Source organism: Zonotrichia leucophrys, chromosome Z, assembly GCF_028769735.1.
Source record: "Zonotrichia leucophrys gambelii isolate GWCS_2022_RI chromosome Z, RI_Zleu_2.0, whole genome shotgun sequence".
NCBI lineage: Eukaryota > Metazoa > Chordata > Aves > Passeriformes > Passerellidae > Zonotrichia > Zonotrichia leucophrys.
In genome coordinates, this window is record NC_088200.1 from 48,739,388 (window position 1) to 48,766,712 (window position 27,325).

The 27,325-nt window shown below is 37.4% G+C and overlaps 1 protein-coding gene across 7 annotated transcripts in view; it reads left to right on the forward strand.

The window, feature by feature from the left end:
- The window catches only part of NTRK2 (neurotrophic receptor tyrosine kinase 2), a 196,459-nt gene that overhangs the window by 37,956 nt on the left and 131,178 nt on the right, over positions 1–27,325 (forward strand). For all 7 annotated transcript variants that reach the window (XM_064735249.1, XM_064735242.1, XM_064735243.1 and 4 more), the window contains exons 6-11: positions 4,198–4,334; positions 7,302–7,434; positions 8,940–9,239; positions 14,167–14,199; positions 18,374–18,474; positions 19,741–19,840. In XM_064735249.1, coding sequence (XP_064591319.1) covers positions 4,198–4,334; positions 7,302–7,434; positions 8,940–9,239; positions 14,167–14,199; positions 18,374–18,474; positions 19,741–19,840 — 804 coding nt within the window. The remainder of the gene's footprint in view (positions 1–4,197; positions 4,335–7,301; positions 7,435–8,939; positions 9,240–14,166; positions 14,200–18,373; positions 18,475–19,740; positions 19,841–27,325) is intronic.

Sequence of the window (27,325 nt, forward strand, 5' to 3'; positions counted from 1 at the left end):
AGAGTTGAGTTACAGAGTAGAGTTTTTATTTCTCTATTAGATCATATCCTTCCTTTGACATATAGTGACAGTCTGGCTCTAGGAAGGCCAGTCTAGGTTTTCTGTAGAAAGTAATAAGTAGCATCATGAAGACTTGGAAAGCCCTGTAGGAATACAGGCACATTCATTTTCTTAATTTCCATTGACAGTTGTGTAGCCAAATGTAGCAAACTTTGAAAATGGCATCCAAAGTGTTGGTTTTGTGGTTGCTGAAGTCCCTGCTGTGCACAGGGAAGATGTGACTCATTCCCTAGTGATGCTTGACAGTTTCACTGTCTGATGGCTTTAGGCCATCCTTTTGCACTAATGATGGTCTGTGAAGGTAAATGCCCTTCCTCCCCAAACCCTACTTTAAGGAGTGTTTGTTTCTCCTAAAGCATGAGATGGTATTTGGAGAGACTCAGCTGACATAAATGAGCTCCTCCTGCTTGTCTCTGGTTCTGTCTAGTTGTGCTGGAGTGAGGGAAGTAACTGCTTATTCTAATCCAGAGCTGCCTATTCCTGAGAATAAAGTTTAATCATGCTGAATATGAGAAAATACATTCTGTATGTGGTGAAATCACATAGCTATTATGTACTAGTGCATAATGGAAACACATGGATTTTAGTGTATGATTTCATCTCTCAAACTGTGTTACTCTCTACATTACAGTTTAAAGTTCGCAGTAGCGGGTTCTGTCCTCCCATTTTTGTAGAGACTGAAAAGATTTGAATACATTATTAAAAAGAAAGAGGTCTTGAAAAACAAAATAAAAGAAAGTAGTCTTAAAATGATCATTCAGAAGCTCTCTTTAGCCTGTTCCACCAGAACAGGAAAGTACTCAATAAATTTGAATGTTTGAGAGAAATTCCAGAACTCGTAAAAGGAAGAGGCTCTAGTATGCAATCTGTATACAACATATTGTTGCAGAATGATAAGGCCAAGAATTTAGCAAACTTCAAATACATAGCAAAAATCAATCAGGTATAAGAAAGATTATTGCTGATATCCAGAGTTATAATAATTAATTCTATCAAAGTTTGGAACAGAGACTGTGGTTTGAGTTTTGAGGCATGGATTAATCTGTCTGACAGATACCAAGATGAAACTTGTGGAAGGATGATGTCATGTCTACCTTGTAGAGGCCCATATGCTACAGTCTAATCTTACTATGCTGGCAGTATACAAAAATATTTGATTGTGCTATCTGCTAACGTTGTATCAACTGCTGTTTACAAAGTCCTTTAAAATGTACATCCCTGTCAACAAAAGTGGCAACTACCTAAACCACTGTATTTAACCAAATCAGCTCAGGAATAAAGGCCGTGTGGTTGGCTATTTATGTAGTTCTATAGGAGTTAAAGTGTTACTGGCCAATATAAATGGTCTCACACTATACTGGGCATACAAACAGAGCATTTCTGTATGTTAAGGTCCATTGTGTTCTTTTAGCATGCAGTTATTTTTCAGTACAGATTTTGCTGCTTAATGTCATTGCTTTGCTGGTAAAGGCAATGTATCTCATGTCTAGATGAGGCCTTATGTGACTGTCTTGCTTTTCCCAAATAGAGCCACATCTCAACTAGGTGGATTCTACTGTGGAGCAGTCTTGGTGCCACTGGAAAGCAAAGCAAAATCAGCCTGACAGTTAAAGCACACTATCTCAACATATCCAACTAGAAAAAATGAATCCTGAGACAATTCTTGGGTTTTCCACCCATCTTGTGACTGGGAAGAAGAGTAAAAGAAAACACACACAATAATGTGATTTCTAATCTATTCTAATTCCATTCCATTCCATTCCATTCCATTCCATTCCATTCCATTCCATTCCATTCCATTCCATTCCATTTGTAGCTTTTTAGATGCAGGGGCCTTGCAATTGGTTTTTAGAACTTCATGAACATACACTATAAAAGCGCTATTATTTTATAGCCTTCTAGCAGGATGCAGCATGATGTAGTTGTTTCCATTAGAGATATAACACCAACATGACATGTGCAGACTTCTGCAAATAAAAATAACTAGATCTAGTTCTCAGTGGGAACCAGAGCCAGTACCAGAGGAATTAAACTTCAGTTGCTTATACTATGAATAAACACATTGCAGGAAGAAGTTGTCTCAAAACTTAACAGCTATTTAAAGGAGAGCTCTAAGGGACAAAAGTTATTTTTGTTTTTGCTTGCATGAGAGATTTCACATGAAGTGATGTGTTAGTAGGAGCTGTGCCAGTTTGCACAATGTAATTCTAATCTATCATGTACACCTCCTCCCAAGTGGTGGGGTTAAGAAGAGTGGGGATCTTTATTCTCCTTGCATGTTCGGGTCTGGCAAGAGTAATTGGAATAGTATTTAGAGGTGTTGTGGAAGTGTAACTTTATAAAGCAAATTATCTCATTACTTCTCCCCTTGTTCTCTAACTAGCATAATTAATATCCAAATGTTCCCTAAGATTAGTTTTGTTTCCTGCTCAGCTAGTTGACAGACACTGGTGAGATCTGAATTCACAGCAGGCTAGAGCAGATGGCTACTTTCGCTAACAGATTACTGCATCAAGGCATACAAACTCCCCAGCTCTGTCTCAATAAACTTCAACACATGACTTATAAAGTGAATATAATAGAAGAAATCCATGATGCCTATAATGGGAATCATATTACCACACTGCTTAAAACACTGTGAGAATTGCCTGAGCAGTTATCGTGTACTTGTGCTGATCTTCAAATCTTATTAGGCAGGAAAGCATTGTCTGGAAAATTATTCATCTTCTTTTCTGTATTGCTTCCAATCAGTTATATTTTATTGAACTAATTTAAGGGAGGTTTCCAATACATCTAGCTTCTGTGGAACCTCCAGCAATCATATGCATATGTTCACAGTGATTTGATGCTTATTTATTTGTTTAGGACCTTTTACATAAAGAAAAATTTCTCTGCTAAACTTCTATACCACCAAGTCCATGCTGAAACTGCTGTAATCTCAACTAAAAAACACAACCAGAGAGAGCTGCTGTTTCAGAAAAAGAAAATTAATTGCAAAATAATGCATAAATGTCCTGCACAGCAGATTATTGAGATGATAAATTGCAAGTAAAATTTGCCTGGAACAGTTGATGTGAAATGCCTCATATAGGAGAACAAGACTCTTTGCAGAGTGTAGCAGATTCAAATGATGACCCGGTATCTTTTAAGAAGGATGTTATTTCTAGAGTGATGCATAAATATTTGTTACATAAATAAATACAAAATGTGAATCCCTCTGTGCCTGAAATCTACTGATATGGCTAGTATTATTTTGGAGAGGGCAATTGTGTATTTCTTTATGGTTTTGTAAACATTCTGCAAAAATTTACACTCTGGGAAGTTCCCATTGCTTTGGATGCCTTAAAACAGAGCACAGAGTGATTTATAACTCTGTAAGATGGAGGGGGAGTTCTAATTCTTGTAAAACCTGGTCTTGTTTCCTCATGAGTGTATCTCACTGCTTTTCTGCTTTTCTGAGGACAATAGAAAAATCAGTTGATGTGCCTTGAGTAAAGCCCTGTGCAAATGTTAACCCTCTCTTCTGTCCTTTCCCTTCTCTAGTTCAATCCATTAAGTACTCTGTTCTCCTCTTTTTGAGCTTAAGTTCTAGGTTTTGCCCTGTTTGCTCTGAGCTATGTCTCTGTATGAGAGGAGGGCTTCAGTCTCTTGCGGGATACTGGGAGCTAATAGGATTTTCCTGTTAGTGTTGTGAAGAACAGTGGAAATACCACAACATCAGTGAAACCCAGAGGTTGCTTTGTAGATGTTATAAAGAAACAGATACAATATCCAGTTTTAAAGAGTAAAGGAAGAGGGTTTTTTTCATTTTGAAGTTAAGGTAATTTCTGTTTGTGCACCTGACATATATTCCTGTATAATTAACTAGTTAATGTATTTCCATATGCAGTAATTAACTAGTTAATGTATTTCCATATGCAGTAATGTTTTCTTAGGATGTGAAGTAGAGGAGGTGCAGAAAATACATAGCAGCAAAAGATTATACTTTTTTATTTCCAAAGATGCCGTTTGTACTGTCTGACTAAGTAGTACCGACTACAATGAATATTTGAGGTATTGTTTGCTTAGATTTGCATGGTGTCTATTCTGTCAAATACAAATACATGTTGGGTTTTTGTGCTGTTGTTTCTATCACAGACTTGCCCTCAGCAAACTTAAGCAATTACAACATCACCGTGGTGGAAGGAAAGAGCATCACGCTGTACTGTGACACTACTGGCGGGCCACCCCCAAATGTGTCCTGGGTGGTAACTAATCTTGTTTCCAACCATGAGGTAAGGTTTATATTCAAATATGTGACAATTCAGCAGACACCTGCTGAAGGATGGAATGAAGTTTCATGTCCAGCTCTAGTTAACTTTCTATTAAAAGTTCAAATAGAAATTTAATATTGGGATGACATTTATTTTCCAGTTACTTTCAATCAAGGGTGGCTATGGCAGTGCTTTTAGGGAATGGCAGACATTTTTTTCTCAAGTTTCTCATTTACACTCTGGTTTTTTGGATGTTCACTTGTAAATGAGAGTAATGTAAATTTTTGGAGGTAATGTGAATTGGAATACTGGAATGCAAGCATTTTTTTATTATGATTGATACCCGCGTACAGAGACTAAATCCAATCTATACTGATTGTGAAAAAAACTTTGGATCTGTAATTATATTGTATTTTAATTTCATAACTTAGTGTGTTGGAATGTGGTTGTAAACATTTTGTGGCTTGTTTAATTTTTCTTCAACACACTTAGCAGCATCAGAAAGCCTTGAAATTGAAGATTGTACTTAAGATATGGTCAGGTTGGCTTTGTTTTGTTTTGGTTTTTTTTTTTTAATGATATATAAATATCTTTCCTCATTAAAACCATCTAGGTGGGGAAATTTTATTTACTAGGCTCTTTATATTTTTATTTTTTGTTTCTGTAGACTGTGTGCTGCTTAAGTCCATTCTGATGGAAATATTGAAAAAGGAGGAGCATATAAGGAGCTGCAGACTTCATAAACTGCTATTATTTCACAATAGGAAAAATTTATGTTTATTATAATTTTATGGCATTTGCTTTCCTATAGTCATGATGGTGCACACTGTGTTAAGCTTCTTGGTCTGTACAAGCTGTGGGAAGTGTACTTTCAAAACTCTTCCTGCAGCGAGGAGGAGACAGGACCTCTTGATTTTCATAGTTTTAATATTTTCTTACCAAAGTTCAGTATATCAGGCTTGTACAGAATTTAAGTAGTCTGTCTTTCATTCCAGCTTTCATAAGAGTTCTGCAAAGCTCTGGTTGTATTTTAAAAATTTTCTCTGATCTGTAAAACTCCCCAAAGGCATCAAGGCATCAGTCGTCATTGAGAACAAGAAATTAAAACACTGTGGGGAACCTCTGCCAAGTTCCACTCGTTTTCAAAATTTTTTAAAAGTTTTAATTTTAGGAGCCAAAAGAAATGTGGGACTCTGTTCAAAAAGTGAGATCACCTAATTTTTTTAACCCTTAACATCTTTGAAGTGCCATGATCAGTTTGCTTCAAGTTTTCCATGAGTATTCTGGCATAACTTGATCATGCTGTTGTAGAGGGGCTTATAATATAGGCTGACTACAAACAGCCATGGAGCACAGCAGTGTTTTCAGTAGCAGAAGAGCATGAGCCTTTTAGACCTTATTTGTGATTCTCAACTATCCTTTTCTGTAAGTGTTGCTTTTTGTTTCTTTTCTTTCACTCCTGTATCTCAGTTTCTGCCTTCCTGTTCTTCATCTTGTATGCTTCTTTTAACTGTTTCCTCTCATCTCTTTTAAAAGAGGGACGTTATCTCTTTTAAGAGTTAAAACTAGGTTTTAGTTCTGCAAATCTAACTTTTGTTTTCTGAGTTTCTGTGTTGATGGATATTTTGACTGATGTTGTTTAGATTTTTCTTGCTGTAGGTTTCAGCCCTGAACCTGTGTTTCATCCTCTCTGCTGTCAGTCCAGCTTTGAGCACTGTTCAGCTCTGAGAATTGCAAACTAGGAAAATGTGTGAAGGGGTGTTTGCTTTTCCACCTGCCTCCCCTGCTGCCGCACTGAGGCCGAAGGGACATTGAACTTGTGTGGAGTTAGGCTATCATCTCAAGCTTCAAAATTCTGTTTGCACAGGACTGTATGCAGGAGTGTTCCCACATATTCCTGTTGACTGCCACCAAAAGTTGCTGTGGTTTTACAATTATAGTGAGTTACTTGTTTGTGCTGTCTGTAGCACTGACAGCGTACATTACAAAAAGTACCTCAAAAGTAGTTTTAAAAATGATCATAATTGGGGTTTTTTGGGGGGGGTGTTTTGGTTCCTTTCCAGTTTAACAAAGTAGCTTAGCTCTTTATGAAAAATTCAAATACAGAAATAATAATTATTTGGTGATCGTATGAAGGGCCTGATTTATTAACATCAGACAAACAACTAGCTTTACTAGTGCTTTTTGTGTGAGGGGGTAATTCAGTCATATTTTTTTAGCCAGTGTGACATAGCTGCAAAGTCAGTATGTTTTTTAAGATTGTAGATAGACACTCAGATTTCTAAAGATCATAAGAATCAAGATTTTTAAGAATCATCATTCTTACCTTAATTAGCTTGTTCTTAAACACATAAAACAGCACTTAGGCAATAGTTTAGGTAGTAGAAGATACGCAGTTTCTTGTGGAAGGTTTCTTGAGAAAAGGAAGCTTTCGAAAGAAATTTGCTTAAGAAGAAGATAGAAAACATGTCAAGATACAATAGGGCTCAGAAGGCAGCAGTGGAAGAGATGTCAAGCATGAATTTAAAGGAAAGAGAGAAAAGGGTGAGTAAAGCAAGGATTGGACAGAATGTAGGCAGGAAGAAAACATTCTAGAGAACAGGCAGAGATAGATCAGTCATGAAGTAGGAGAGAGGGATGAGCAAGGATATATGATTAGAGGGGAAAAAACATTTGTGTAGAGGGTATAAAGTGGTAAAAAAAGGGCACAGACTGGAAGTGACAGGGCAGAAACATGGTTGAGTGCAGTATTTGTAGCAGGACTTTGCAGCTTTGAATCTGCTGCCACTGACTGTTAGAATTGGTTCTGTATGTGTTTTATGTCTGTTTGGATAAGGCATTAAAATAAGACTTTGATTAATTATGGACAGATAGAGCTAAAAGGAATGGAAAACGAAAATGCCATTCAGCTGTGGCCAGTAATTCCCTCCCTCTCCTTTGTTCTTAATGCTGTGGTTGACGCATACATGTTTTTCTGATAATTTTCAGAGTGACACAAATAAGAACCCTGCCTCTCTCACCATCAAGAATGTCTCATCAATGGATAGTGGACTGGAGATTTCCTGTGTAGCAGAGAACATTGTGGGAGAGGACCAAGCCTCCGCTGAGCTTACGGTATTCTGTACGTATGTGGGCCTCCATACAGACCTGGAGGCTAAACTGTCTTGGCAGGAACTCTTCTAAGTATTTTTTGGACCTTCAGGCTGTTGAAATGAAAACCCTTAAGGTGTGTGAACTGTCTACTGCAGTTAATGTAGGAGTAGTCCAGTCAGCATTGTTGCATTTATTTTTCAGCTCTGTGTTCTGCAAAAAGTGTATTTCTGACTGCTTTGTCTTCCAGTTAAGAGTCTGTAAGTAAAGGTCTAAAATGCTGACTACTGAACAGCACTGTCAGTGTGGGAAGGTTGTAATGGTGTGTATGTACATGCACACTGTCTTAGCAATTGCAAAGTGTGAATTGCAAAGGCTAGTAGAATTATACAAGACTACATGTTTGTGTTCTTACTACCTAAAACAACAACTAATTTGTTCAATGTTTGTATGGCCAGATGTAAATTTATTTGTTGTAGCTTTGAATAGTTGTTTCTCAGGGCCAAGGAAGGCAGAAGGGGTATATAGTGCAGAGAAGCACTGGTTTCTTAACTCTGAGCTCCAGGCTGAATTCATTTGACATGAGCTACAGAGCATGTTTTCACAAGTTGCAACCCTCTGCTTAATTGAAGATGGGAATGGAACATTTTGGAGATCTCAAATTTTGCTCAGCATGTCCTTATGGTGGAGTAAACTAGAAAAAAAACCACTATAGATGTGGGTTTGTAGGTTGAAATTGGATATCTAATAACTATGGGAACGAACATAAACTAGAAATGTGTAAAGAGTGTAAATGAAATTCTGAGCTTGGCACTGTTATGGGTGATAAAAGAGAGTATAACTAGAAGAAATTTGATTTAGTTAAGAATTAAAATAAAGGAAAATAATGGATGAGGTGTTGGAATAATCTCTTGAGGGAAACAGTAGAGGTCTGTAAACTTGAGGTATTTAGCAGATTTGATCAAGGAATATGGATAGTAAAGAATTTTTTTTCCCTGACAGAATAATCTAGAGAATTAAGTAATCTGTGTTGTCATTGATTGTGTTAAGAAAATAATCTGTAAATCTGGATTCTTAGCTGAGTGTCTTTCCAGTAGTACTTGCTTTGGCCAATTTTAAATATTTTCAATACTGCTTAATACTGCTGTCTTCCTTCATCACTCTTATGCAGTCTTTTGAGAAAAGTAAAACTAAAATGTCTTTCTCCTCCTTCTAAGGGGTCCAGTAACTGAAGTTCTCACACCTTACACATTTGAAGTGATTTAACACATTTTCTGTCTTTGAAACTAGTTTGTTTTATGACTTTCTAAACAGTGGCTTCAGTTCAGTTCAGCATAATACTCTAGACAGAGCAGGTATGTTCCTGTGTGTGGGTATCCTTCCAATAGGTTCCATTCCATCTAGTAACATGGTTTTGTACTGGTGAATGGAAAGTACTTCAGGAGAACTTGGGAGGGAGGAAGGAAGGGAGGGAGGGAAGGGAGGAAGGACACATTCAGAATATTCTGATGTTCTTCACTCTTTTTTCCAATATAGTTGCACCAAATATCACATTTATTGAGTCTCCGACTCCGGACCACCACTGGTGTATTCCATTCACTGTGAAAGGGAACCCTAAGCCCACATTGCAGTGGTTTTATGAAGGAGCTGTACTGAATGAGTCTGAATACATCTGTACTAAAATACATGTTATCAATCAAAGTGAATACCATGGCTGCCTTCAGCTGGACAATCCTACACACCTGAATAATGGTGCTTACACCTTACTGGCAAAGAACGATTATGGAGAGGATGAAAAACGGGTTGATGCTCATTTCATGTCAGTGCCTGGAGATGGTGAGTGTGGTGGTTTTTTTTTTTTTAATGCTAGCAATTGCAAGTTGATGAAAGTGGTGAAATAGTGCTTTTGGCCAGTTTAATTATTTTGGAGAAAGGTTTTTATAGAACTTTCTTTTCTCTGAATGAATGTCTTCAATATTACTTGCAAAATAATGCTTTTCTTGAGCATTTTCTTCTTGTTTATTGCTTCTGAAGGACAGTCATGCCAGTACTCTGTAAATCTTCTCTTTGAGTAACCATCCTCCCTGCCAGCCAAGGCTAATGGAAAGTTGCTGTTTCTGAAGTTTTCCCAAGTCCCAGTTCTTACCCTGAAAAGCACTGAGTTCCACTTCAGCCCCTCTTTAACTTGCTGTACTGCATATGAATGGAACTAAGTAGACTAAGTAGTGTGCTCAAGGATGTAGAGCATGTTTGTGTGGCATCTAGTGCCTTGCTGGAAAATTGATTGTGCAGATATGTGAGTTCATGATAATGTGTTGTTTTGGGACCAGAGGGAACTGGAGCAAAAACAAGTAACCCAGGAGGAGGATGGATAAGGTCTCAGACCTTAACAGCCATTTTTGGTGTCCAATTTTTGCCCTTTGTCTAGGTGGCAGCCAGGCACCTATATTGCTAGTAGTATCAGCATTCAAGGAGATTGCTGCTTCAGTTGCTCTAAAGATTCCTCCTCGCCATTTCTAAATACTATGTGGGTAGGCTCAAGGTGGACTAGCTCACTGAATTGCAGGGACTACTGTAAGTGATTGTTGTTCACTGTGGTTTGATCTTTTCCCACATCTTCAAAGCCATTCATGAAGTGGCTGTAATAGCAGCCACTGTATGTGCAAGCCTATTGGAGCATATGGAAGAAAACTCTGAGTGGACCTTGTACATTTGGAGTAGAAATAGAAGTGTCATCTTGTGCAGATAATTGCACAGTCATACCTCAAATATGAGACTGTATGTATCTTTGGCTTTTTGACCATGTGGTATAAATAGTTGCCTTTATTCTTTTATAAAACAGCAGTGCTCTGTAATGTTATCTGATTGAAAAGAAAAAATTGTGAATATTTAAATTCTCTTCCTACATCTCAGGCCACAGACCACAAAAATATGGTCAGTATTTCATTTTTACCCTTTCAACTCAGTTTGCTGAAATGGGGAGAGAGATGGTAGGTCTTTTGCTTTCCCATCCTTCGGAGATGACGAAGAGCTGATAAAACCGGGCTTGATTTACTCCCACTGTGCTCACTGCTCCTCTCCTCTGTTTTCTCTGAAGTTCTTTCTTAAAGTGACTCACTACAGAAAAATGCCATGGTTTCAGCTACTGGTGTCCCCTAATACTGCATTTTCATTATTCAAAAAAACAGTTCACCTCGTGGTGTTCTGTGTACAGTGGAAGTTCTCTTACAGCCTAATTATTTAATATAAATCCGGCTTCATTTTCTAACAGAGCATCAGCTTCCTGTAATACATTAGGTGATTTTATAATTATTTTTTTGGTCTTTGATCCAAATCCCTTTCCTATCCTGTTTTTTTCTTTATGTTTCTGTCCACAGTAAATAGAACTGTAGCTATTCTCTAATTTAGAAAGTAAACATGATTTATTTTTTCCATCCCTTTTATATTCATATAGAATGTAAGTCTACCAATATAAACTGTGTTGTATTATTTAATAATTTCCCAAGATCTGTGGTGGAGTATACTCTTCACAAGAAGAGTATAGAGGAAAAGGGACTATGTGTAGACAGGATGTAACTGCATCAGAAATTAGTTCATGCATAGTGGATGGCACCAAACCAGTCTTAAAAATTAACAACAGGGGAAATGGCTTAGCTACTTAGCCTCCTCAATACTGTTTTTAGTTTTCTCCTGCAAGAATCATGGAACCGAGCTTCAGAAAACATCACAGCATTGTTGTCTCCTCCACTGAAGCTCGCATAAAAGCAAATGCATCATATTACAATTTTTGTTCTATACTATTTCTATTTAAAGCACTGTCAGGCTTTTTCAAATCCTTAAAAGGCTTTTTCTGTGCTGTCATTACTGTGCAGTTTCTTCTTTTGGCCCACATATTGTACACTGAAGCATAAAGATTAAGGCCCACACCCTGGCATTATGTTCATTTTCATGTCTTCATGACTGAATTAAATACCAGTCCTGATGTTTCATGGGGTGGGGTATACTCACTGAGCTTTAAACTGATTCTCTGGTTATTGCATCACTTGAACAAATTCTCTGAAGATAAACAAAAAAAAAAAAGAAAAAGAAAATCTAAAAATTCCCTCACCTATAATCCACTTGCCTACCCAAAGTAAATGTATATGTCTGAAGCATGTTCTACATCAATAGTGTAATAGTCCACTTCCAGAGCTGGATCAAACATGATGATCATGTAATTTGTGCTAAGATGATCCTAACTCTCAGCATGCTTCTTGAAGGACTATTTTCACTTGTCTGAGATTGCAGGCATGAAAGAGAGGAAACCATGTACCATTGCGGGATTTTGGTTGTGCTAATGATACCCAAGTTAATGCTGCGAATTACGAATTTGTTTTAAGTGTGAAGATGTGGAAGAATTAATGTTTTACAAGCTGAGTTTTTAACTATATTTAGTCTGCAAAAGTTCTTGGTTTCCAATTCTTGCTGAGAGTGACTTGATGATTTGAGCCTAACTGCTGTGAACAGTAAGCACAAAATGGTCATGGTTTATTCTGGGGGCTGTTCTCATAGAACATGATCCAAAATGGCTAGTGAATGAGGGAGACATTTTTACCAATAATAGATATTTTTTAATTAAATTTATTCATCTACTAACTCTCTACATTAAAATTCAGCTGAATGAGTCCAAGTCACATATATCTGGTCAAAGCAAAAGAATATGCTAAATATGCCTTAGAAGTAGGATATTGCTTGTGCAGCATAAAATGTTTTTTGCAGAAGTATGTTTTTGGATTGAGTCTCTTGCTGCTGCTTTATTTTGGAAATGCCAAATTTATAAAGAAAGAAGAAAACAATCCAAGTGTAGTTGGTTTAGTTTGTAAAGATGAGTGAATAGGACAAGGCTCTTGATAGCTCATTTATTCAACAACCTCTTCTAATGGGTGCCAAAACAAAGGTGTCATTCTGCTCTTGGCGTTGAAAATAATTGTGTGTAAATGTACAAAAGGACTGTGGTGAAGTTTAATGTTAAAATAACTTCAACTGATGATTAAGTTGGTATGTTTCTATGTGCTAAATAGAAAAAGTAATACTAAACAAAAATTTGGGGTTTGTCCACCATTTTGATTGTTGTAGCTTCATTTGAAGTGTTAATTAGATAAAAGATATTCTAATGGAATTGATGACTTCATATTTTATATGTCTGGGAGGAGTTAAGGGAGTTAAGGAGTTAACTAACCTTCTTAGTTTATCCTAATTCTAGTGAATAGAAACAAAAATGTAGACATTTAACTCATAAATGACTAGGAGTTTAACTCATAAAGGACTAGAAGTTTTTGGTTGCTTGGGGTTTTTGTTCCACTTCAGATTACAGAAGGTGAGTTAGAAATACTGTTTTTCTGCTGCTGGATGTTCTACACTGGAAAACTGAATTAATGAACTTTTGTGGACAAAAATCTCTGGTCAGATTACTTGAGGATAGATAGTCAGGCTTTCTTCACTGGTTATTTATTTCTGCAAAAATTGACATGACAGTTCTCATGGGATCTATTGGCATATATCCCTAGAGACTGGGATATCTTCAAGTGCATTTAAAAATAAGCCTAATATTCTGTTTTCATTCTACAGATGGGTTGCTACTGGTATTTTCAGCAGGTTCCTGTGCTGTTAGCAATGGTGTTCTGCATTTACTTCACTGTGGCATTGTGCCTCTGTGATACTACTGCTATGGATTTACTATATAGTAGTATAAACAGAATTGTGTTTATTGAAGTTGCATTAAACCTTAGAGATTTTAATTATTTGTTAATTTTATTTCCAAGCCTGCAAAAGTAGATAGAAAAAATATGGAAGAGATAACTACAAGCCTACTACATAAACTATGCTAGAGGTACATTATAGATCAGAATGAATGGGTATGTTCAAACACAACACAGGTGTCTTGCAAAACTTTGATAACAATTCGCTGATTTCTGTGGCTGTTCTGTGCATTTTACTCACTTATGTGCTAAACCTTACGCACATGCAGTAAGTAATTAGAAAAAACTGCAAAGAGGAACCAGTAAAGTTTAGAGAAGTGTAGACTAGACAGGTATCCATTTGCTAATGTAAAGTCTGGTTTCTAAGACATCTGACTCTTTCAGTAAGAGTTCTGTCTGTGTGTCAGCTGTGCACCAGGCTTCTTGGAAGCATCCTTTTACAGAGTGAATAAAATAGTGATGCTTAGGCCATTTCTAAGCCTTTGTCTTGCCAGCTCATAGCTTAAAATGGTTTGCTAACACAATGATACAATAGCATAATTTCTTAAATGATACAATAGCATAATTTCTTAAATCAGGTACAAATCAGTGTTTGTTAAAACTCTGTGAAATCTGCTTCCACTTGAATTCAGGGAAAGTTTTACCTTTGATTTTTCAGCAGGAATAGTTATTGTAACACTCATTCCATATATATATATATATATATTTGTATTGATAGTGGAAAGTAGAACTAGTATTTTACCCAGTTGTGAAATAACACTTGCCCTTGCCAGAATTAGTGTTGTGTGCACACATGACATGAAGCAAAATATTAACCTTTGGAAAAACTCTAAGATGGTTGTAAACGTAATTAACAGACTGCAGTTATTGATGCTGATTTGCGTTTACGTAGATACTTATGATCTCTATGGCAAATAAAGTCAACTCTTAAAACTATTATAAAGAAATTTTTATTCTTCCAGAATTTGCAATTTATTTACAAAGCTTTTCTTTCTTTTTTTTTTTTTTCTCTTTTCCATGTACAGGTAATGGCCCAATTTTGGATCCAGACGTTTATGGTATATATTTGATTTTCTTTTATTTTAATAATAGAAATGAAGGAACTGAAACATTAAAAGTTCAAATGTTAGGCTCATTAAATTGAAATGTCACATAGAATGATACAGCTCTGAAAGGTACTTTGTGGTTTTGGTTCTCCAGCCTTATATTTAGCGTATGAGATGACAATACAATGTTTTACTTACTATGCTGCTTTTGATTCACATTAGGAGAAGCATAAATCCACTGCTATAAATGGGTTGATCCTGTAGGATGACAGCTGTGTGATGTAGTTCACAGACATGAGATTTTGTGAACCTTTTGGAGGCATCTCTTGGAGGAAAGAGAGTTTGTGATTTCTCTTTATACAACTTAATTTATTTTTTCAGGGATGATTCCATACTTGTTTTGCCTCCAAAAATGTACCCCTAAATCCCACTTAGAAATGAAGTTGGCGCAAGTAAGTTTTCCTGTAGGCAATTTATTTTGCTCTGTCCGCTCATTTGTTCCTTCCCTTAATCTCTCTTGCATAAGCAGACCATCAATTCAGTGGTAGCTGAGTGTGTGCCGGGAGATTTTGATGACACAGTGTTCACATTAGTTTTTTAGTTAGGCAAAATGTACCAAGTGAAAGCCAGTGTGCACTGAAATAGAAGCTGCAGAATGAAAAGCGAATGTCTGGTTTTCAAAAATATTTCTGGTATACTTCTGGTGAGTAGAAAAATTCTTACACAAACAGCTTGAAGCTGGATCCTGTTTGGAGTACTTTTTATTTGGATGAAATAGCCCATGACTCAGGTTACCTAAAGCTGATCTAAATGTTATTGCTTTGATTCCATTCCACGTCATTAAACTTTAGCAAATGTGCAATTGAAGCATCAATTTGACTTCAAATGCTTAGAAACTCCAAAGGATAGCTTCCCCTCCCTTTCTTTCCAAAATCTTTTTTTTTTTTTTTTGAGGAGAAGGAGAAGGGAGTGTTGGGGATGGGAAAGTGGTGATGGTTTGCACAGTTTCTTCATGTGTTGTATTATATAAGCTGTATGCATGAAGATTTTGATTCTGAGCTTTTATCAAGGTCCTGATGCCTGTGTATGGCTTTAGCCATGTAAGTCCTGTGCTTTGACTGACTTGGCTGGGTTTCTGCTGAGGGGTGTGTGCTTTGAGTTTTGCTAACAGATCACAGCCTGCAAGACCTAGTCCTGGTGAAGGTGGCCTTCCTCTTTATTTCTGGGTGTTCTTTCTGCTGTTTGGAACTGCTGTCCTTGTGTGTGAGGCGATTTCCAAATGTTTTTGTTAAGTATTTTGAACACACAACAGAAATCAGAAGATCTGATGAGGTGACATCAGGCTGCATGACTTTGAGTTTGCTGAGGGGAGTCCTGCCTGCATGGGGCACTGCTTGCTGCAAGCATGGCCTCTAGCTCACCTCTGTGGCACCTCTTGGAAAAGACAAAGCAAGAATGCTGTCCTGACACCATCTGGAAATTAACTGAGAGAAATAAACCGACTCACATGGGTCTGAGCAGGACATTGAGTGCAAAGCCAGCTCCTTTGGCTCTGAGTTCTTATTTTCATGCCATGATGCCTCTTCTCATGTGGTTGTGACCATGAGGGAGACAACCTGCCCCATATCTGCCAAACCCCAGAATGACTGTGCAGAGTGACCCCCTGGTGCTGATGTGACTGTGATGTTGTGTCTATCCCAGCTGCCATACACCTTGTTTGTGAGATGGCTGTAAAACACTGGCCAGCATCAGCTGCAAATCACTGCAGCGGTTATTAGTCACTGGTGGCTGCATGAGGTACAGAGCACCAGAGAACCTGCCCCTGGAGCAATATGAGCCTTATGTAGCATGAGTCAAAAGGCGTTATCCTGTCTGTAGGAATGCTCAGTCTCTATGTCAGAATTTCATAGTGAAATGAACAAGAATTTATTCAACTCAAATCGTCTGGCTTGTGCTGGGTAGCTGTCACGTGTGTTTTCCTTACCGGATTCACCCATTTCAAGAGGCTTTGAAGATCTGGCAATACCTCAAATGCAAATGATTCACAGTTAGACAGCAAGAAATGTCAGCGTACCAGCAGTATACCAATGTAACCTACCTTAGCTCTTGCCCATTTTAACATAGAAGGCACCCAGAGGAGTCACCGACCAGACCTGTGATTCTCATTAGGGTGTGATTTCCAGTAGTTTGCAGAAGGCTTGAGCATAAACAGAACTACAAATAGTATCAGCTGTTATTTACAAGAGAAATTGGGAGAAAAAATTCCTTCTCCAAAGTTTGTTTTACAAAGTCAGAGTAGCAAAGGCTCTAAATATTTGTTTTATATGTTAATCTTATAAAACAATAATAAATAGATGGTTGGCCAAAGCCATCTTTGTGAATATTTTCCAAGCTAGTTGTGAAGGAAGCCTAAATTTTTTGGACGGAAGTACTTGTTATAAAGTAGGCTTTGCCTGCAGATAATGAATTCGAAGTCTCCTCCTCTTCTCTAGCAGAGGATGTACTCACAGTGACAGAGGGTCAGCACAGAGCCTGGTCCGAAAGTCCAGGCTGCTTGTGCAGGTGAGCCATTCAGGCAGCTATTGTGCTAACTGGATGAGCAAGGAATGCTGTTCGTTCTCCTGTTGCTGGTGCTCTAAATTTGCTGCATGGTAAAATACACACACAGAGATGCAGTGCAAAGTTGGAGAATTCAAGCGGTAAAAGATCAGGGAATTAATTTTTTTTCTCTTGAAAGCTCTGTGAATTTAATACGTATTTTGTCTTGAAAGAGTCCTGTCCTTTGGCATGCATAGTTTAGAGCCAAAATAGACTGTGTGAGTTGTTTAGACATCCTGACTGTGCTGACTGTAGCGCTGGTGCCAGAGGTAGCTGACAGCTTCCTGTACCAAAAAAAAAAATCTGCAGCCTGCAAGTGCTTTGCAGAAAGCAAATGTGTCCTTGCATGCCTGAAGATCAAAAGCCCAGTGCAAGTTCTTACTAACACTGCCAGCTGAGCTCTCCAAATTGGCCTTGGGAGCTAAAGGAGAATAGTGCTTAGGTGCAAGCCCTCCCTGTTCTTGCTCAGCTGGAGCTCTATGCTCAGAAATGCTTGTGCCACTGTAGTTATCAGGAGCTTTTTCAAATTCACATTTAAGATTTCATCTGCAGGTTTATGGCACTGATTTTAATCAAAACATGTAAAGAAACACCTATTTAATTGCAAATTTAAATTACGATGCTGGAGGTGTATTTTATTATAGGTGCAGTTATTGTCCTTTGTTTCTTTCATCTGCATACATTACAGTCATGAAATTAAAATGTTTTGTGTACATTTATTACAGATGTAGTAATTAAATAAATGCATTTTAAAATTTTATTTTAATGCATGTTTATCTTAACTTCATACATATAACATTTTACTATTTTTTTCTCTCATTTGAATAATTTTTTCAGGAGATCATGGACTCTGTGTTTTATTTTGAATATCTGTGTTTTATTTTGAAGTTCTTATAAATAATTGAGCCATGATCAGTCTTTGCATGGAATAGTTCTGATTTTGTCCCTGCAGCCATATTAGTGCAATTATTTTGATAAACCAATCAAATTTCTTCATACCATCTCAGGCACTTTAAGTTTTAATGGTTTAACAGTATGATAGCAATGTTAAACTGTAACCTCTTTGCATATAATTTTTTTTTAAATTGTTTATCAAACAAATGAAAACAGCTATTTCACATTTTATATTAGTAAGATGGTTTGAGACCCATCTGCCAAGTTCTTTTCAGCAAAACAAAAGCGCTCAAGCTATTTTCTAAGACTGTCCTATATTTGACTGAATACAAGGCTGGTGAAGTTCAGTGTAGAGGGCAGTCTTTCATTTTTAATGGGAAGTCAGAAGCACATAAAAATAGCTCTATGGATGAAGTTCGCATTTAACTCTAGTGTTTCCAGTAGGGATGCACATTATGATGTAGATTTTTTTTTTGTGTGTTTGTCAGTCTCAGCACATTTGTTCAATTACATGCCACAGTGATTCCTTCCAAAACATTTCAACTTCTTTAGCAATTATGAATTGTGTCTAAAGAGCTTAAATTCCTAAAGCTGATAGTGGCCTTACCATCTTACAGAGCAGAAATAATATAGAAAAAGCATTTCCCCATCAAAGTTATGAAGTTATAAAAGCGACACTTTTTCCTTTCTTAAGAGTATGAAACCACACCTAATGATCTTGGAGATGCCACAAATAACAGTAATCAAATCACTTCAACGGATGTTTCCAACAAAGAGAATGAAGATAGCATCACTGTAAGTATATGCATTGTTTCCTGATCTGTGATATTGTGGACTTTTTGGCTATACAACTTACAAAATTGCAGACACTATAACAAGACTCTGGCCTATAAGAAAACTATAGCTATTGCTATGTTGTGATCAAAACTCAGGAAAAAAAGGATGAAAAATAAAATCAGTGCTCCCCACTCTTGTCCTTCCTCCATTTTTTTTAAATGAGTGAATCACTTTTCAGTTCAAGTAAGACTGCTATTTTGTGCCTTGCTTTTCTGAAAAATGAAACTTTCATTTTTTTAGCCTAAGAATTTGCATCTAATTTTTAGTCAAGGAGAACAAATCTTCATTTACAGAACAAAGACCTCCAAGAGTTTTTGGAGATTGCTGGTTGAATTTATATCCTGGAGTCACCTCCATGTTAGAAAGATAATATGCTGCAATGAATTTTCAAAATATGTTGTTTTAAAGCAGGATTTCATGCAAATTTTTGATTAAATGGCTTGTGATAGATTTTGGTACAAGTGGCTGTACTGATAGGCTTCCTAGTTTGCTGCCTTGCCTCTCATGCTGTCCTGAACTGAAATGTTGGAAACTGATAGTGGGTTACCAGCCTGGTTGACATTGCAGCCTCCCTCCATCAGTGACTCTGTAAAACAGCAAGCAGAGGAAAGTGTGTATTCAGGAGCCAGAGAGCAGACTGTGGATGGGACAATGTGCTAAAGATTGGGAGGATCCAAGACAGTTTTGTCTCGTCTGATAGCAGTGTCATTGAATGGCCAAGGTGGTAAAGGTGGGACCTGTGGAAGCTCCCCAAGCTCTGGTCCAAGCTCCCCTTAATAAAGCAGGGCCAATATGGTTCTTTGTGGTTGTGTCCTCTCTGGTTTTGGTTCTTCCAGTGATGGAACCTTCACAGCCACTCCAGGTAATTCATACCAGTATTCAAACATGCCCACAATAAGTTCTTTTTTCCTATGTGCTGCTCTTATTTGTTTTCTTGTAACACGCCACTCTGCTGGAAGGGAAAAGGGTGATTACGCTCCCTCCCACCTGCCTTGAATGTGTAGGATGTTAAAAAAGTTCTCATAAGTGTCTGAATCTGTGTTCTCTGTAGAATAGAAGAAACCTCAACAAGTCTCTGTTTTCTGTACTCTTGATCTCAGTGTAAATGTTTCCCAGTTGAAATTAATCTCTTTTCATAACTGGATTAATATGAATGTATGCTGGATGACTTTGAAGACACAAAATCAAAGCAAACAGGTCTGTTTGTGTCCTCTCTTTTTTTAGGTGTACGTTGTGGTGGGAATTGCAGCACTGGTTTGCACAGGCTTAGTAATAACCCTCATTATTCTGAAGTTTGGAAGACATTCTAAGTTTGGTATGAAAGGTAAGCAGGGTTGGTTTTACACCTTCCAGAATTGTGTGGATTGTATGAACTGAGACTGTAGTCTGCTGAACCAGAAAGAGACAGAATAGCAACATTAAATGCCACCACATTTAATATTTTGATTATTCATCAGGTAAGTAAAGGAAGAGGTGGATGCAGACAGTGTAGGATTTTGGATCAAACACTTCTACTTGTGTTTTCTTCTTAGGATAAATATAATTTCTTTGCCTGCTGCAGCAAAATCCCCTGAGGCAATTCCTGGACTAAAATATTTCTCAAGTCAGTGTAGGTAGGAAGAAGATAAGAAATGAAATTTATTCTCAAGTTTAAACTCAAGTTTGATTGATGAGAACCTATGCTGTATGTAAGAGGTAGTTTAAACAGTACTACACTGTTCCATTAAGGTGATGTGGAAGCACTGACAAGAGCAGAAGGTGCATTTGCAGTGGATCCTGTCCTAGTTGTGCTTCCTGATAAATGCATTTTCATGTGCTTCTTGGGGAGTAGCATCTGGAGAGAGTCGCAAGTACCCATGTCCCTGTGGAAGGGGGAAATCTCAGCCCTTCATTTATTCATTTATTTATTTTGCAGCCAGATGGAGGTATGTGTAACCTGCAACAACTCTGTTACTATGTTCTTTTACTAGTATCATCAGTCTGTGTCTGATGATGTGGGTGAATTTGTATTTAAAAAGAAAAATAATTTAAAAAAATTTAAAAATCAACTTGCTGTCTTGCTGAGAGACCTAGAAGATGCTTTGCTGTGTGCTAAAGGAGATGAGCATTTTTTTCTTAAGATATATAGATGAGGGTCTGTGGAGAACATGGTAAGTAATCTTTTGGTAGACTCCTGTTAATCCCATGTCGTTCTTCTAAACTGTGCTTATGACACAGTACCACTTGGATGTATATTTTGGTAATGCTTACATGCTCTTGGTAAGTGCTCCTTTCAGAGATATCTACTCTAAATTTTGTATTCCCGTATTCTGTTTAGAGTAGATTTCCTGGAACAAATGTGATTTGAGCAGAACAGAAATGTAGTCAGTGCAGATCAACTGCTGGGATGGTAATCTTGTCTCTCACCTCCTTCCAATATGTCTCTGCTGTTTGGGGTAGCATTAGAAAAGAACAGTCATTGTGAAATATCCTGAATAGTAACATGAAGTCAGCAGGATTGAGCTGCAGAGTTTTGGCAGAAGGCTAGTCTGTGACTGAACAGTTCAGCCTAAATTTTTTGTTCAAGGCTTTCTGAATTGCATTTAGAGAGCTGAAGTAGGTGGAAGCTGATTGAGAGAACCAGTCAGAATTGTTTGATGTTAACTCTCTAAAGCTCAATATTTGTTAGGTTTTTAAAAATATGCATTAAGCATTTCAACCACCATTATTAAAGAAACTAGGAAATAAACCCTACCCTGACGGAGAATGCACAAAGTTCTATTTAGTGTTGTAGTGTTTAAGTTAGTACCTACCAGGAAGCTACTTGTTTTTCGGCATCTTCAGATTCAGCTCTTCTCACAAAAATAGTATTCTTGCCTAATCAGTAAGTGTGACCTGAGTAGTTCTTTGTTGCAAAATTATCCATGTGGGTCATATTTTAATAAGAATATTATTTCATGGAAATGAACTATATGAAATTTAAAAAAAGGCCTCGTACATATTGCTTATTTTATTTTTAATGTTGAAATGTCCCTGTGAGTTAGAAATAACTCTTGAGTCTTTCATGAGAAAGGAATGACTGTCATCTGTCCCTTTAAGTGGACCTCAAACCTCTCCAAAGCATGCATTCACACCTCAGATTCACCATCTGGATCTATCCATAGTCCAAAGTTCCAGAAACACTCTCTCCCTTCATCATTATCTGTATTACTGAGTTTGTATTAAAACACTATCTTAAGACTTGAGATTAGATATAAATAGATACATAATGCCCAGGCTAATAAGAAAATATTGCCTGCTCTGAAAAGCCTGAAGTGTAAGTACATGTTGAGAACTGAAATATGAAAATAAATAACTTGGTGTATTTAAACATGAGGAAAACAAGCTGAGCTTGATGAGAAGATTTTTTTTCCATCATTATTGACCAATACATTTAAATGTGTATCTTGGAATTTGTGAATAGAAGGGTAAGTCAGCTACCTGAGAATTCCAAGGCATTTGTGATTTAATTCAGTCACAGCAAAATTAATCTAAACTTCATGTGCAAAGAGTGTGCTATAGTGGTAGGTTAATAAACAGCTTCAGTAGGGAAATGGGAAGGGGCTAAATATCTGCTTTTCCATGGAAGATATTTATAAAATAAGATTTTAAAATCCTCTTAAAAATTAATGATGATTTTTGTATTCATAAGAAGTAACTTCCTGAGTTACATCAGGCAGAGATGCACAAAAAGCTATGCTTCTTTTTTCTGTTACGTTTTGAGAACACAGCATGGTCACTCAGATATCCTGTCATTAAATGTCTACACACCCTTCTTCAGCAAGCAATTTGGGAAAAACAAAGTAACCATTCAATAATTGCAGCAATCAAACTGTCACTAATGCTATTTTTCATGTAACCATGTATTTGGAAAAATCGTCCATTGAAAATAAAAAAAAAAAAGTGTATATAGGCTAACATAACTGCATGTCCTGTAGGAAATATCTTCATGTACGGGATGACATTTTCATCTCATTTGGGATCAAAGCAGACATCTGCAGCTTCTGTAGACATTGTTTTATGCCTCCTACTTTTAAATGTCAGTTTATCCCATCTTTTACATGGGCATCATCTGCCTACTTCTTAGACTTGTGTCTTTGCTGAGTTTCTCTGTGCTTGCAGAGCTCGAGCACGGGTGGGGTGTGGGACTGACAGTTCCCGAGTGCCCAGAGAGAGGCGTGGATCTCTCCACAGTCTGAGCTGTGGCTGTGTCAGAGCTGCCCACACCTGCCAGCACTGCATGTGCTGAGGCTGACACAGAACTCACCTTGAGGTCTTCTTTCCAGTACTGTAGGGAGCAGAATAGCTTCCAGTCTATGTGTTAGAGAGCACCAGGTCCTCTGGGAGCTTCCAGTTCTTTGGCAGGACTGATCAATATGTCATCAAAGTCTGTTGAGGAGTTCTGTAGCAATGAATTATCCCTATTTTCTTACTTTTCGGTATTAATTTGGTATATCTAAGGTAAGAGAATAACCTGGGGTATGTTCATTTTACTCAGTTACCTTTCCAAACTGTTGTAATAGAGTGTTTTTAGAAGTGAGGAGAATGAACAAAGCACTCGGAAGCATTTTGTTTAAGATGTTGTGTATTCTGATTGAAGTTGGATTGCTCTGTATGAGCCAGTTGTTTTAATTCTTGCCTTAATTCTTTTTATTCTGTCTTTCACAGCTAGAGGAGATAGCAGTTTCTAATGATTGACTTTGGGAACAGTATTAGTACAGAACAGATCTGTGGTCCGTGCTAGAGGAGTCTTAAAATAGAGTTAGTACAAAAAGCTCTCATGTTGTTCTAGACTTCAGACTTCCATAGCAAAATTCATCAGAATAATCGGTGGAATATAATTCTCTATTTCACTGCTTTTGTTTATTTTAAACACCGTCTTATACAGGACCCAGTGACAACAGCTTTGTATGAAAAGCTACTTTTTGTTCCTTGGATCTGGAGGTGAGGTTTTTAGACCCTTGCAAGATGCTGTAGCATAAATGGTGAAAGCTTCATTTAATTTCCTAAATGCATTTGTTAAGACTTGTGGGTTGCTCTTACGAAACACCTTGGCTTGCTTTTTTGCTTACTTGCTGTGGGATGTGAAAATGCTTATGGTGGGAATTCACTGGAGGCTGCCAAGACAGCTCTTACCGTTTTGTGTTTATTTCTGACTCCATCTAACCAGCTTATGAAACTGAAAACTAAGAAGGGAACTGGAGTAGAGAGGACAAAGGAGCATTTGTGAATTCCCTGAGAGGATTTGTGGAAGAGTAATTCTAATCCTGTTTTATTCTACTTTGCATGTTGAATAATGATGGAAGTAACCAAATGGTTCACAGCATAACCACGCTAATACACAGTTTGCAGATGTTAGTTGTGCCATTAACCATGAAGAGAAGTATGAAGAAAACTGGTGGAAGATAAATTAGTGGATAAACCTTAAAATAGCATTATTCAGTCAAAAGGATTATTTTTTATTATATCAACTGTTCCTATTCCAGTGACAAGACAATCCCTAGTACTCCCTGCTTCCTGGGAATCTGGAGGGGGATAGTCATGGAAAGGAGTATTATCATGGCAGCTTTACTGATAGAGATAAATGGAGTTTGTGTAGGTTTTACCAAAGTCAGAAAGGAAAGAGAAGCCACTCTTACCCAAAGACAGTGTCTTCTGTCTTTTAAGTTAACAGATAGAAACTGACAGAAGCAGAGGGAAACATGTGTGTACTTGTTCCATGTAGCGTGAGAGGGATTTTTTTGTGTGTTCATGTGCGGTTTCTGTCAATGCCTTGAGCTGAATGCAAAGGGAAAAAAGAGTCTGAAATTCACATTGTATTCTGACAATGCCGGCTATATTCTTGTGTCTGTGGGCTTGCATGACATGCCTTGAAAGGTGCTTCACCTTTCTCAAGCGCTCTCTGAACTACCTCCTGTGTCTGTATATATGTCCTGACTATGAATTCTTCCTCCCGTTCAAAGCCTTGCAAGTCTGTGCTGATCAGGGTACAGAAGTTTACCTCTCTGTGATTAGGTAATGAGATTGTGTGGTTGATCTGGGGGAGAAAACTGTGTCTCTTTTAGGACAAACACACCAAAATACTACCTTTCCTTAAAGTTCTTGCTAGCTGCTTGTCGACTTTTTTGAGTGTAAGTTTAAAATTTGGACTATCAATGAGAGTGCTGCTCTCTTTCATCATGCTGATTAAAAGTTAGGGACCCATCCATGGATTTTTCTTTCTCAAATCCAAACAGGGTATTTTCTCCTGCTTCTTGGTAGCTCTTTTTCTCAAATGATTTGTGTAATATATGCATTAGGCCATGAATATCCTTGAAAACCTTTTAAATAAAAGCATTGGTTATTCAATAGAAGCACACTGATAGCTCTGGAATACTTCTTCTTCTCAGTGCATCACAGTTCACTATATTTTATTTGCTCCTAACTTCTTGTAACCTTTTGAGCTTTGGTCCAAAAGAAGTACAGGGAAAGGCAGCTTGGAATTCATTTCAGTTGCATCATCTTTCTCAGTGGTCTTACTGTCAGTTTGAGTAAGAAACACTGTACTAAAGCATGGTAAGAGTCTCCTTACAAAGCAGAATCGTCCTTTTGACACAATGACATAACATAATTACTCACTTTAACTCTCATTTACCCAAACAAACATATTTACATGACTCAATACAATCCAGGTGAAAATAGAATGCCTTACCATTCTGTCTGAGAATTTTGCATGATTCTTTGGCTGTGTTGGAATGTGTGACTTAAGGGCTGTCAGGAAAGATCTTTAGTGTCTTACTTGTCTGTGAGCATATAACAAATGGTCATTGGTTTTTCTGCTTTAATTTTCCATGACTTCACCTTGTTGTTGGAGAGGGGCTGATTGCAAGGGACTTAAAAAACTCCTCTTTTTCATTCACAGTAGTGATTGAAGAATTAGGATTCTGGAGTGTTTAGGCATCTCTGAGTAGTTTGAAATATTGATCTGGGAAAAGGGAGAGTTTTTATGTTTATTATTAACTCATGCATCACATGTCTTGCTTAAGCAATTGGGTTGCTGCTTATAGAGTAGGTGAATAATGAAATTCAGTTAAAATATAAATACTTCTTTGACTTTTAATTATAAAACAATTACAAAAGAAAAGCTTTGCATATTCAGCAAAGATCTGCAGTTTGACAAGTATGACCTAACATTCAAATTGGTATGCACTAAGCTTGTAGTAGTAATGGCTACAATTTTGCCTTTTCAGAAAAATCATTAAAAAGATAAAGTTTGTAGTTGGGACCACATCTTTTGCTTGACTTTCAGCAAGTCACTGAAATACTGAACTTTTTGAGTTTCCACTTTTACCTATAGAAGTGATTTTGTGCTGTGTTGTACCTACCCAAATGCCAATTCTGTGGGTGTCAATCCTTTAATATCTTTAGAACATTCCATTACTTAGTCAATGAGCAGAATGTAAAAGAGGGATGAAGTCATGTGAGTCAGCACTGTAAGATCAGATGTAGAGAAAAATGAATGTGCTCAAATCTGCAGTATTTTTAGTGAGTAGACAATGTAAAGGCAATGATGATATTGCTCATCTGAACCACACACAAGCTTTTTTTATTGTTTGACACTGACATTCCAGTCCCTGTAGTTGTGGACCAATCATATGAATTGTCTGTTTTAGGTGCATCACTTGTTAATGGGGGCTGTAATATTGCTTTATCACATAAGCATTTGGAAGATCAGAGTTGTTAATGCTTCTAAGTACCTTACTTTGAAGGAGCAAATTGCTATAAGTGTGTCAAAGAATAAGCGTTTGTATTAACTGATCCATAAACGTGATTTCATGTAAAGGATTTTACAAAGATCTTAAAATATTTAAGTTACCATTCTCTTGTGTTTCTGTAAAAAAAAAAAAAGACCACTATTTATTGCATTGGTTTGGGTCTGTGTCACCCTATCAGAGCATACTGTTAGACATTTTTAGAGTTCCATTGTTCTTATTCATATAAAATCTGACCTCTAGGTCTCAGGTGTCTGTTTTGGTCTGCTATTACGTTTTCTGAGTCCAATCCTAAAGTGCAAGATACCATAGAAGAATGTAGCTCTTTCTGTAATAGGAACAAGCAAGTAGAGGATGCCTCATATTTAAGACAAGATTTATGACGCTAGCTCAGATCTGAACTGGGGAATTTTTAATAATGCAGTGGTGCATTAGACTCTGATTGCAAAATGTAAACTCAGTTGCGATGATTGAGGGAGAAAAGGAGCTAGTTCTAGCTTGCTTAGAACTTTACATGATTCAGACTACCATGGTGGTATAATTAACAATGATAGTATGAACAAAGGAAAATTGTCTGAGGCCTCATAGCCATTGCAAGTGAAAAATGAGGAAAGAAACTGTAAGCAAGTACCTTTTGTATCTCATTCCCCCTCCCCCTAAAAGACTATACATGCAGGTGATGGGATGAAGGAATGTGGTGTATGTGGTGTGCATGAAGAGAAATGGAGAAATGGGGAGATGGTAAGTAGAGGACAGCTTAGAGATGAAATGCAAAGAGATTAAAGAGAAAACATGGATACAGTAGAATTGAGAAGAGCTGAAAATGATGCTTTCTAAGGCTCTACCTTGATATGGACTGAGCCATACAGAAACAGCAGAGCTCCTAGTTCAAGGTAGTGGAAGAATAAGACAGTCCTAGAAGTTTAATCTGCAGAGTCCCAACTCCATGTTCAGTCTACATCCACATTTACTTCACAGGTCTTTATTTTACAGTTTCTCCTCTGTTTTTTTTTATGTACAAAGGGTGAATTTTCACCTGC